The 12,303-nt window shown below is 43.2% G+C and overlaps 2 protein-coding genes across 2 annotated transcripts in view; both read right to left on the bottom strand.

The window, feature by feature from the left end:
* Window positions 1–18: 18 nt before the first annotated feature.
* On the bottom strand, window positions 19–4,518 carry LOC112081056 (glyceraldehyde-3-phosphate dehydrogenase). Its single transcript, XM_024147024.2, has 11 exons — window positions 4,455–4,518; window positions 3,714–3,759; window positions 2,852–2,954; window positions 2,520–2,626; window positions 2,191–2,281; window positions 1,862–1,977; window positions 1,665–1,746; window positions 1,275–1,426; window positions 854–932; window positions 423–604; window positions 19–330 (listed from the first exon to the last, which is right to left on the bottom strand). Exons 2-11 carry the CDS (start codon window positions 3,734–3,736, stop codon window positions 261–263), a joined length of 1,005 nt encoding a protein of 334 aa, XP_024002792.1. The 5' UTR covers window positions 3,737–3,759; window positions 4,455–4,518; the 3' UTR covers window positions 19–260.
* Window positions 4,519–10,995: 6,477 nt separating this feature from the next.
* LOC112081054 (C-type natriuretic peptide 1) overlaps window positions 10,996–12,303 on the bottom strand; it is a 5,256-nt gene continuing 3,948 nt past the window's right edge. Inside the window, exons 2-3 of the mRNA XM_024147022.2 lie at window positions 12,114–12,300; window positions 10,996–11,826 (exon numbers count right to left, since the gene is read on the bottom strand). Of these exons, the coding sequence (XP_024002790.1) occupies window positions 11,530–11,826; window positions 12,114–12,212 (396 nt within the window). The 5' untranslated portion in view covers window positions 12,213–12,300 and the 3' untranslated portion in view covers window positions 10,996–11,529. The remainder of the gene's footprint in view (window positions 11,827–12,113; window positions 12,301–12,303) is intronic.

The raw sequence follows: 12,303 nt of genomic DNA, 5'->3' as shown, positions 1-12,303 counted from the left end.
TTAAAACAGGAAGCCATATTTACACAGAGGACTTTTATTCCGCTTCTGAATGAAGCAGGTGCAACAAACAGACAATCTCATCACACCCAGATTCCATCTCACCTTTCACACGACCAGAACAGGGTCTTTACAATACAAAAATAAATAGTTGTGATTGATATTTTTATGCGGGTAACTTTCAGGCAAGTTAAGGGCGATAGTCCAATCGAATGGGAAATGTGGTCAAATGTAGTTTGGTAGCGTTTGGTTGGTTGGTTGCTTTACTCCTTGGTGGCCATGTGAGCCATCAGGTCAATGACGCGGTTGCTGTAGCCGAACTCGTTGTCATACCTGGGGAGAGAGAGACACTGTCAGGTTTCTTCATTCACCAAGAATGTGTCTGTGTGGATATGAGTGTATATTTGCAGAGGATGAATGCGTACCATGTAACCAGCTTGACGAAGTGGTCGTTCAGAGCAATGCCAGCGCCGGCATCAAAGATGGAGGAGTGGGTGTCGCCGTTGAAGTCTGAAGACACAACCTGTTGCTCCGTGTATCCAAGAATTCCCTTCATGGGTCCATCGGCAGCAGCCTTGACAACCTTCTTGATGGCGTCGTAGCTGGCCTGTGGTTCAAGGAAACGAGGTGGGTTGTCAAATTGTTCCATTGTTGCTAAATTTATAATGCCAACTAATCATGTATCGTCTTCTCAACAATGGGCTTTACAGCAATCTTTATTTAACTAGGTGGTCACTGTCTAACAACTGGTCCTAGGACAGTTATCTTTTTGCTTGTATCGGCAGGCAAGGTACACCATAGAGACACTCAGACATGTGTATTGGCAGTTTGGTAAGGCGGGGGAGGGGCTACTCACAGGCTTCTCCAGRCGGACGGTCAGGTCCACCACTGAGACGTTGGGGGTGGGGACACGGAAGGCCATGCCAGTGATCTTGCTGTGAGGAAGAAGAGGGGGTGACAGCAGCAGAAGGGCAAAGTTAAACTTACTCCTACAGTTTGATATACAGACATAATGACAAATCCTTAGACAAATGTCTGTTTTATTGCTATACAATTTACTGAACTGTAGTAATGGCTGACTACTAGTGGTATAAATGTGTAACTGGTTAGTTACATACTAGTGTTTTACTGGTGTCTAGTTAGAGGCTGTGTTACAAGTGAATGTACAGCTGTATTGTAATGGTGTTTTACTGGTGGTCAGTTAGAGGTTGTGAACTTGTGATACTAGTATTATAATTCTCTTGTTATACTGGTTGTTAGTCATTTGTGGTACTGACCCGTTCAGCTCGGGGATGACCTTGCCGACAGCCTTGGCTGCTCCGGTGGAGGCAGGGATGATGTTCTGGCTGGCGCCACGTCCATCCCTCCACAGCTTTCCAGAAGGACCATCAACGGTCTTCTGGGTGGCGGTGACGGCATGAACTGTGCTCTGAGAGAAGGAAAGAGCGAGAGAGCGATGTTAAGGGAAGGGAGATGAGATCCACATTAAGGTACAGAAGTGGTGGTAGTGGTGGTAGTGGGGGACAGCTGGATAAGAACAAAGTGTGTTGGTAATCTTAAACACAGTCCATCCCTTGTTCTGTTACACTTTTGTCGGTGTGAAATCTGTCACTGTCAGATTAAGCCCTCTAGGTGATTGTTCCCAGGTGTTGCGTTTTAATCCGTACCATCAGACCCTCAATGATGTGGAAGTTATCGTGGATGACCTTGGCCAGGGGAGCCAGGCAGTTGGTTGTGCATGAAGCATTGCTGTGGAGAGAGACGTGCTAAATTATAGTCTGAACCACAACAGAATAGCCAGGGGCTGCAGATAGTATCTGTTAAGTGGAGGGAGTGTGTTCAGTCGGAGGGAAGAGGGTCTCACCTGACAACCTTGAGGGAGTTGTCGTACTTSTCGTGGTTGACGCCCATGACGAACATGGGTGCATCAGCGCTGGGAGCAGAGATGACAACCCTCTTGGCACCGCCCTTCAGATGGGTCTGGAGGAGGGGGGAGAGATGTTAGAGTCCGTTATTACATTTTCTGTAGCCTGGTTAAATATTGTGGCCTAGTTATTGTATGTATTCAACATAATGCACCACATGCAGGTTAAGCCTGATGGGTAAAGTCATGTTATAAAGGAGTCATTTCTGTTCTAATGATATTCCTATATCATACAGTTCTGGATGCTGTGTACTGATGGGGATACTTACAGAGGCCTTCTCAATGGTGGTGAAAACACCTGTTGACTCAACCACATAGGTGGCACCAGCATCTCCCCACTTGATGTTAGCTGGGTCTTTCCTGAGAACAAGAGAGAGAAGAGGAGGTTCAGGGTTATGTTATGAGGAAGCAGAGCACCATAGACTAATAGACTATAATTTATATTGTTATAGATTCCACAAGGAGGCGCCATTCCATATGGCCACAAGGGACTTCAGGTCTCTCCTGCATATTCTCCAGATGCTGAACTGATTTATATGAATTTCTTTAGATGTGGAAAACAAATGTGAATTATTTGTTATTAAATTAATGAACTCACTCGTGGAACACAGTGATTTTGTGTCCATCGATGACCAGCTTGCCACCCTCAGCCTTGACCTCACCGTGGAAACGTCCATGGGTGGAGTCATACTTGAACATGTAGACCTGAAGAGGGAGAAGGAGAGGTGAGTCTCTTGGCCTATTGTTAATAGAAGGTTTTAAAGTTATTGAACCCACTTTAGTTATGTATAGATTAGTTCTTCAGCCTAAGACAAATATTTCACTAAGTCTTAAAACCTTACTTTATATATGTTAGGGATCAATAGGTTTTTTTCTACTGATTCAGTGGGCTAGAAATCCCTGGTCAATTGTAGGCTTTAAGCTACTCACCATGTAGTCCAGGTCAATGAAAGGGTCATTGATGGCAACAATCTCAACTCCCTTCTTGGAGAGGAATGCAGCACGGGTCACCAGACGCCCGATACGGCCGAATCTGGGGGACAAGACAATTCATTCCATTAATCATTGATGTGACAAGTCACACCCAGTCCTCAACAATACTATTGCATTTCATAAAYCTCTCACTATTGAAAAACAAATGAAGTTGTGGTAGTCCCCCATCTGTCTCTCCTGTAGTCTAATGCAACAGCTGGTCCCTTACTTAGTAGGGAGCCATGTTTCAAAGGTCACAGATAGAAATGTAATGTATACAACTGAACTGACATTTCTGTTCCACAACATCTGACTTGTGTAGCACCTGAAGCAAAAGACTAAAGACTGGATATAGAGCTTTCAGAGAAATCCCAAATGAACATGTGACCTCAAAATACTGTATTTCCAGAGAAAGAGGACAGGGTTCAGGAGGTTGTGTATCGTAGCCAGCAGAGTGAACAGGACTGAGGCTGTACCCTCTGTGGTGTAAAGTCCTGTCTGCCCCTCATGTGGTAATACTCCACCATGAAGTGAGAGGCCTGTTTGATTAGTAGAGTTACTTTTTAACTAGACAATGAAGGTCAGACAGACTCTGATACCTCTGAGGACAGTGTGGAGGAGGAGGAGAGAGGAGGGGGAAATGCAGGTCCCCTCAGATGTGAGGAGTGACACCAAAGACACATTTTCAACTGTAGACTGGACAATAAAACTGTTCTATTCAACTAAGCACAAGGTGATCACTTGTCTACTAGTGAAAACATCAGAGAACAAGTGTGTTGTTGTGTTAGTTATTAAGGGGTTAAATGAAAATGTATCTTACCCATTGACACCTACTTTCACCATTTTGCCTGAGTTGGTCTAGTCCTCTGTGGGGGGAGAGAAGAGGGAGGTAGGAGGAGACATTAGCTATTAAAACAAATATTGATCTTCCATTATGGTTTTTGGGGATTTCCATACTTAATGGCATATAACTTTGCAACCGAGTTATAGCTTTAAGGTAAGCATAGGCATAGAGAACATAGCATGAGAGAAAACAGAGTACGCCATAGGTTCCCTTGAATAGACAACAGTATCKACACATCAAATGTCTGCAACTCATAGTAAGTTCATGCAAAGAAGTACACTAGGCCAATAGACCAAGACACGCATTTAAAAGTACAGCAAAATGTTTTAAACTGGAGAAAATGTGTAAGTCCATTTAAGCAAATTGCAACATGTTGTAAGCAACAGTTATGAACTTTGAAAGTCTAAACTTTGCGTCAGGGATTCAGAGTTCAATCATGGCAGATTGAAGTCACTTTCACAAGAGGTTTGAATAGGCTTTTCTAACGCAAAAAAAACAAAAACCTATAGACATCAAGTAGTTGGAGCTGCATCTCATCAATTATGACATTAAATAAATGGTCACGCATGAAACAAGTCTTAGAATAAAACAAACAATTGCAAGGTTGTCAAGCCAAAAGCTGACAATCTACCTAATCTTCTTGCTATCTAGGCCCATATTATCCCCAGCCATTAACTTCGTTAGATATCCTAATGTAGCCGTTGGTTGGTCATTTACCGTTTGTGAGATGCCTCAATCCTGTYTTACGACTTTCGGGTGTGAGTGGGGACTGGTAGAGCTGGGCTACCTATTTATTTCCAGCCTGTATGGACACGCCCCTTTGTGTGCTACGGGCTCTAAACACCGCCCCTTTCAGAATGTCAAGGTCATAAGGAAGTTGTGACGAGTCAGCCTATTAGAAATGTAGTTTATGTAGCCTAACAATAAAGCTGCATTAGCTATAGTATGAAAACATTAGTTGAAATACCTAATTATTCAAATGGGTCTTGCTGTGTTCACCCCCTTGCCTGGTATTTAAACTAAAGCTGGCCTAAAGTAGCATTGATTTCGTGGGTGATAGTGAATAGTGTAGGCCTGAATATTGATTTAAGTGCTTTCACTTTGATTTATTTTGCTTTCAGGGAAGTTCATCAGACTCTCTGTATCTGTCTGAATATATGGCCCTCTTATTTCACTCAAGGCCGCCACGTTCAACCACTAGATTTTATTAACAYTGAATGTTTTTTTTGTATACCTTTTTAAACCTTCCCATAACTTTAATTCTGAAGMATAGGAACAGATGATGCAACACTACACAGATATAATAAGTCCTTGGATGGCCAAATGATATAATAGAGGGTCTGTTCCTGTGTGACCTTCTCACTAGATAGAGAGAGCCAGACAGCGAGAGCAAACGGGTATCAAATCACTTTCCTCCACAGTGTGACATTTACAGTCCAAAGACCATGACCCTTCACTTTCAACCTCTCTCTCTCTCTCTCCTCTCCTTCTCCTGCCTGGGGTGTGAGGAGGGCTGTGTGGACCTATGGCCATGCCCTGGTCAGGTCAGTCTATAGAGTCTGAACACATCACATTTTGCACATTCTCATGCCTTAAGCCAAGACACAGTTCTCACAGAAATAACTTGTGTGGGTGTGTTTTTGTCTGTCTAATCAAGTGACTGTGTCTAAGGAGTTGAGTTCTTTCTATGTCAGAGTAACTGAATGGCAAGTCTGGTTATAACACAAGACTGGGTCCGTGGATCTGGTTTTGTTCCCTTGGTGTCTCAAAAGAACATTATGACAAAGAAAACCCAAGGATTTTAGTTCTCTAAATGAAGCTACCCTCCAGCCTTGTCTTATGTACAGAAATCCAGGCTGTCTGGCCGTGGTAGGAACAAGTATATATGTAGACTTGTAGCCCTGTGTCATGTGGCACATTTTCCTAATTTGAAAGCCTTATCTTTTGCTTTAACATGAAACAGCCCACCTTGTATATTCTAGTGTACACCCTCCTAAACCTAAACCTAATAGTTGGTTCATTGCAGAATTCTCTGACCTCTGTCTTTGGTTATGTCTAAATATGACAGGGTTATTCTTGGAGATCTAAACATTCATGTTTAGCCCAAATAATGCACTAGCTAGGGAGTTTTCAACCCGTTAGGATCCTTTAACTTTGTGCTACATGCCACAGGGCCGACACACAACCAAGGCCATACTGTTGATCTGGTGCTGTCCTATGGTCCGAATATTGATTACTTGGAAACTATTGATGTGTGTGTCTCTGACAATCTCAGTGTTGTTTTTAAAATGCTTTCTCCTACTTCTCCTAAAAATGTGTTTGTCGCCACTCACTCTCACATCATTATCYCCACAACTCCTAGTAAGTTCATCTACCAATGCCTTTTGATCCTCTACTACTCCTGTTATTTGTCGTCACAACGATGATTTGCTGGAAAGTTTCAATGATATGGGTGAGGCTACTTTAGACTCAGTGGCACCAGTTAAGTTAAAACCAGAAATAAACTGCCGGCCAGCGTCTCATCATAGTTAAATGACCACACATCTGCTTTAAAMARTGAACTTGTAAAGGCTGAACATAAATGGAAGGCCTGCAAACTTCAAGTATTCTATGAGATAATGAAGGAGCTGATGAGAAATGATAATGTTGCAGGTTAAAGATGCAAGAGTGAACTACTTCTCTACCCTGATCTCTGAGAACTMCCACAACTTTAGAAATATTAGATCCCAGATTGACAGTAGCTGACTCCATACCAGCATTGCTGGCCAGGAGGCACTTGAGGCAACTATTCTGAGACTGTCTACTGCTTCCTGTTTCTCCTTTGAGCAAATATCCTTTGAGTCCCTCCTTGATACTGTAGGTCACTTGAAGACCTCCTCCTGCCCCTTGGACATGATCCCTACTAGATCACTCCTACCTTCGGGTTGGCCCTTACATTCTGCCTATTGTAAGTAGCTCCCTGACTTCTGGCTTCTTTTCAGCCTATTTTAAAACTGATCTGGTCCAACCTCTCCTTAAAGAGCCCAATCTAGACCCCTCCTCACTGAGTAATTATAGACTTATCTCTAAACTTTTTCTCCAAGATTATTTGAAAAAGTCAAGCCTTTCAAGCTTATTTGAGTATGAACAACTTATCTGAAAAATTCCAGTCTGGCTTCCGCTCACTTCACAGCACGGAAACTATTAAAAGTCAGTAATGACTTTCTGTTGGCTGCCGATCCTGGCAGATGCTCTACCCAAGTTCTTTTGGATCTCAGTGCCGTGTTTGATACTATTGATCAGAATATTCTTGTCACGCGGCTGTAGAGGTGGATGGGAATCTCTGGCGTTGCCCTCGATTGGTTCAGGTCATATTTATGTAACAAATATTTCTCAGTGAACATATGTGGTTCAGTATTGTCCCCAGCACCTATTCACGATGGTGTCCCTCGGGTCAATTCTGGGGTCAAATCCTTTTTTCCCTGAAACACATTCGGTGATGTTTGTCCATTTATGATTACCTTCTTCTTTTTTTTAAGCAATGAGCATGTGCTATGACAATTATAAAATGAAAGGATGCATCTATGGTTAATTTAAAAAATGCTGGATACCATTACTGCCTATGCGGTCGCTGGTTTGAAAGGTCAATGGTTTGAATCCTCAAACCGACTACTGTAGGTGAAAAATCAGTCGATGTGGCCTTGAGCAAGGCACTTAACACTAATAATGGCTGATCCCTGGCCGTGAACACACTCTCCGAGGGTTGTCCAAAAAAATCCCCMCAAAAATCGAATTCACACGTGTATGAAACACACTTGTACATGTGTGAAATAGTAGAAATGTAAACACCCAACTAATTACTATATTGCAAAATGTAAATTGGTTTTCAATCATTTCTTCTGATCATAAATGTCCCATTAGGTCAATAAGGACTTGTTGGAACCAGGGAGGGGCGTCAGTGATCTTCTCTTTCTGCTCTCTATGTCATGCCCTGACCATAGAGATCCTTTTTATGTCTCTATTTTGGTTTGGTCAGGGCGTGAGTTGGGGTGGGCATTCTATGTTTTGTGTTCTATGTTTTCTATTTCTGTGTGTTTGGCCGGGTGTGGTTCTCAATCAGAGGCAGCTGTCTATCGTTGTCTCTGATTGAGAACCATACTTAGGTAGCTTTTTCCCACCTGTGTTTTGTGGGTAGTTGTTTTCTGTTTTGTGTTGCTGCACCTGACAGGACTGCTTTGTTATTTTGTTTAGTGTTCTGTTTAAATAAAAATAACATGTACACTTACCCCGCTGCGCTTTGGTCCACACCTAATTCAACAGACGATCGTTACACTCTATAGGAATATAAAACGACCAATTAGTAGAGTCTGAACCTTTAGGCCTTTGGTCCATATGCCTCTATAAGCAAAACACACAACAACCTGTACCTAAATATCACAGCGAAGGAAATAACACAGAACTAGCGTTACATGTTCTCAAACACAGCGCGACATGCCATGACCCATGACACATGAACAACATGTTCAACAGCACAATAGCAGTCATGCCACTCTGCACTAATATTTTTGTCACAGGTGTTGTGATTTAGGGTGTTGACGAGCCAATGACCTAGGCATAGTTGAACTACCACGACCCCATGTGAACACGCACTGCTCTTGGCCTCCGCTGCACAGCTTAAGGTCAGAGAGGTGAAGTAAAGGTCGTTCTATAAATAGAATCAGATCGGTCTACTCCTTGGTGGATGGTATTGTGCACTGTATTTGACCCTGCTTAATATCACACCACATGATCACACAGTCATCATAGGTCATTTTATAGTCCATGGTAGGCTAATATAAAGGCCAACTTCTCCCTTAATTGAGGGTTTTCATGTAGGCCTACAGATTTCTGTAAGAAAATGTTTCATTTGTGTCTGATAACTAACCAACTCAACAGTGAATTATGTTCAGATTTGTGTAGTGCTTTTGAGAAAATCAGAGGAAGCCAAAAGTAGTTTAGAATACAAAAGAGGAGCCATGGCCCTAAATCTAGACCCAGAAGATCCTAGACCAGACGGTGTGAGGCTGAAAGTAAAGGAAGACAACTGCTGTAGGCTATGTGTCAATATACAGTGCTCTCCGTAATTATTGGGACAGTGTAGCATTTTTTCTTCTTTTGGATGTATACTCTAAAAGTTTGGATTTTGAAATCAAACAATGACCATGAGGTTAAAGTGCAGACTGTCAGATTTAATTTGAGGGTATTTTCATCCATATCGGGTGAACCGTTTGGAAATTACAACACTTTTTGTACATAGTCACCCCATTTTTAGGGGAGCAAAAGTATTGGGACAAATTCACTTATGTGTATTAAAGTAGTAACAAGATAATTGTGCGTCTAACTTTCTCACTCATCCTTATTCACAATTAATTCAGGACTATCCATAATCATGGTAGCATCCACATTAATGTAGAAGTGTTTAGAAACATATTCTATTCTTATTTTCAATAAAAGTGACTCCAAAATGACACAATACATTATTTATCATTAATTTCTATTGGGCACAAAATAATCTGAAACTCAACCAAAACAAACTGAAAAGCATCCAACAAATTTGTAGAGTCACAAGCTTGATGTAATCATTGGTGCTATGAATATGAGACCAAATATTAAATGTTGACTGCTTTAATAGAGCAATCCTACAACCCTGGTGTTGTCAGCACTGTCCATGCTCTGACTAACTTGAGTTATCTGAAATGTCTTTGGATTTTACCTCTGGTAAAACATGCATCAGAAAGGTGTACAACTGGGTTCATATGCTGCTGAATTATCATCACTCTCATAATGTTCATTAGCAGAGTCCAGCACTAAGTCTGGAGTCTGGATTGCACTTCGGTTTGGACCTTGCAACATGACAAACTAATTCAGACTGACCTCTTGTGGTTTACTTTAGGGACTGCATCCAGTCTTTTAACCTGAGTTAACCTATTCTGTGACAAACACACTACTGACTCTCTAGAGCCCTCAAATTCAGCTCTGGACCTCGAAGTCAGTTCCATTGCATTTTTGAATTGTCCCCCTCTAATCAGGGACTTGTTTAGAGCTGGGACACCAGGTGTGTGCAATTAATTACAAGGTAGAGCAGAAAACCAGCAGGCTCCAGACCTCGTAGGGTCAGAGTTGAATACCCCTGCTCTAGAGACTCTCAGTATCCATCTACCAACCTCTAATGCACTCTATTGACCCTGGTGAAATGCCCTCTTTCCCCAACCCAGAACTGACCCTGGTGAAATGCCCTCTTTCCCCAACCCAGAACTGACCCCTGGTGAAATGCCTCTTTCCCCAACAGAACTGACCCTGGTGAAATGCCCTCTTTCCCCATCCCAGAACTGACCCTGGTGAAATGCCCTCTTCCCCAACCCAGAACTGACCCTGGTGAAATGCCCTCTTTCCCCATCCCAGAACTGACGCCTGGTGAAATGCCCTCTTTCCCCATCCCAGAACTGACCCTGGTGAAATTGCCCTCTTTCCCCATCCAGAACTGACCCTGGTGAAATGCCCTCTTTCCCCATCCCAGAACTGACCCTGGTGAAATGCCCTCTTTCCCCATCCCAGAACTGACCCTGGTGAAATGCCCTCTTTCCCCATCCCAGAACTGACCCTGGTGAAATGCCCTCTTTCCCAACCCAGAACTGACCCCTGGTGAATGCCCTCTTTTCCCCAACCCAGAACTGACCCTGGTGAAATGCCCTCTTTCCCCAACCCAGAACTGACCCTGGTGAAATGCCCTCTTTCCCCAACCCAGAACTGACCCTGGTGAACTCCCCTCTTTCCCCAWCCCAGAACTGTATTTAAAGAGAGAAGATGATGTTCTGTTTGGGAAGTACTTGTCATATAGACAAGAGTTAACTCCCTTCTATAAGTGAGATACTAACGACATAGTAAATTCAGTTTGGAAGCATCAGTGGTAGCTTGATTAGCGTAGCTCCAAGCCCTAATTGGTCCTCCCACACAAGCCCACCATGTAATGCAGGCATTTCATTTAGCTCTGAGGAAGACATGTACCTTCTCTCTCTCCCTCAGCTGCCTGTGGCAGATTTAATAAAAACGACCATGGAAACAGAGGTATAAATATCTGCTGTGAGAAATTGAACCTTCAAATTGAATGGAAATGCATGAATATGTAGATGACGCATGCCAATGTGAAATGAACAAATGGAGGAGTAGAGGATTTGAGGATGAATCTGCCACTGGAAGATGTCAGGACTTTAATAGAGCACAACACTCAATACAACCTGGTTTCAGTGTACATTTATTCATGCCAAATGTATGTCAAATCAATAGCAGAGAGAAGAAACATTTGACTTTAATTATATTATTATATTTTTTCAAATATTTATTTCCATTAAACATGCCATAACACAACTATTCCTGCAGGATTAACAAGGACAATCAAGAAAGTCAAGAAAGACAACTTTTAAATAAAGTGCAGGTTTACTGTCAAAACAACACTCAGAGACTTAAAATAGAATAACAGCTTGATGTAAACATAACTCTGATACTTTCAAGATTCAAATGAATAGATGTACAATATAAGTACAGCTAACCCCTTCCAACAGCCAGGAGACATACAGAGTAACTTTCACTAAGCTYGATGGAACCACATTAGCACTACAGCAAGTACACTACAGCTACGCTACATGTAGACCTCCTTTGTACTCACATTAACATCCTTGTATTCACCTGTGTGTAAATGACTGTGTGCTGTGTAGCAGCCTACTGTGTGTTCGTCCTCATATCCCCTGAGGGACGTCAGTCTCTTCCTCTCTCTCCACTAGCAGCCCAGTCCACTCATTGACCCGATCCTGTCCAGTTTGAGTCCGAAGCATCCTCGGTTCCACCCCCTCCTYGACCGGTCCGTCACAGCTCTTTTCTGATTGGCCAGGGTCCCCTTCAGGAGGCGGAGCCAGGTGCTGTCGCCCTGTGCTGGTATGTCAGCCCATTTGGGGTACTCAGCGACTTTGACCSYGGAAGTRAAAGCMGAGGAGGGCTCCTCTGGTTGGCTGCTCACCAGGTTCTCCAGGTCATCCAGGGTCAGGTCGTTGTAGCGATCCAGAAACTGCTCAACAAACTAGGCAGGAACAACAAATATGCTGTTATTATTATGCAATAAACATGTTATTATTACTACGCAGAAAAGTCACGAGAGCTCCGTAAAAAAGTTATTGATGATCCATCTCTGCCCTCAATCCAAATATACCCTCTACTCCCCTCTTCCCCATCTCCCCTCTGTCCCACTCTCCCCAGCTCCCCCTACTCTCCCCCTCCCTAACTTTCCACTCCCCCTCTTTCTCCATCCCCATATCCCCTCTTCTTCCTATTCTCCTCCCACTACCCCTCTCCCTTCACCCTCCTTACCTGGATGGCATCAGGTGAGGGGTGCAGGGTGCGCCCCTCTGTGTGCCCCAGGGGTGCTATCAGGAGCAGAGCAGCACAGAGCAGAGCTGGGTACAGCATGGCAGCAGTGAGTAGAGGGAGGGCGGGAACAGTAATGCAGGAGACTGGCTGGACACGACTACACTGACACTGCAATGACAACAGGATTCTG

Source organism: Salvelinus sp. IW2-2015, unplaced genomic scaffold (assembly GCF_002910315.2).
Source record: "Salvelinus sp. IW2-2015 unplaced genomic scaffold, ASM291031v2 Un_scaffold16694, whole genome shotgun sequence".
Lineage (NCBI taxonomy): Eukaryota > Metazoa > Chordata > Actinopteri > Salmoniformes > Salmonidae > Salvelinus > Salvelinus sp. IW2-2015.
This window is presented reverse-complemented; position numbering and strand designations above follow the sequence as displayed.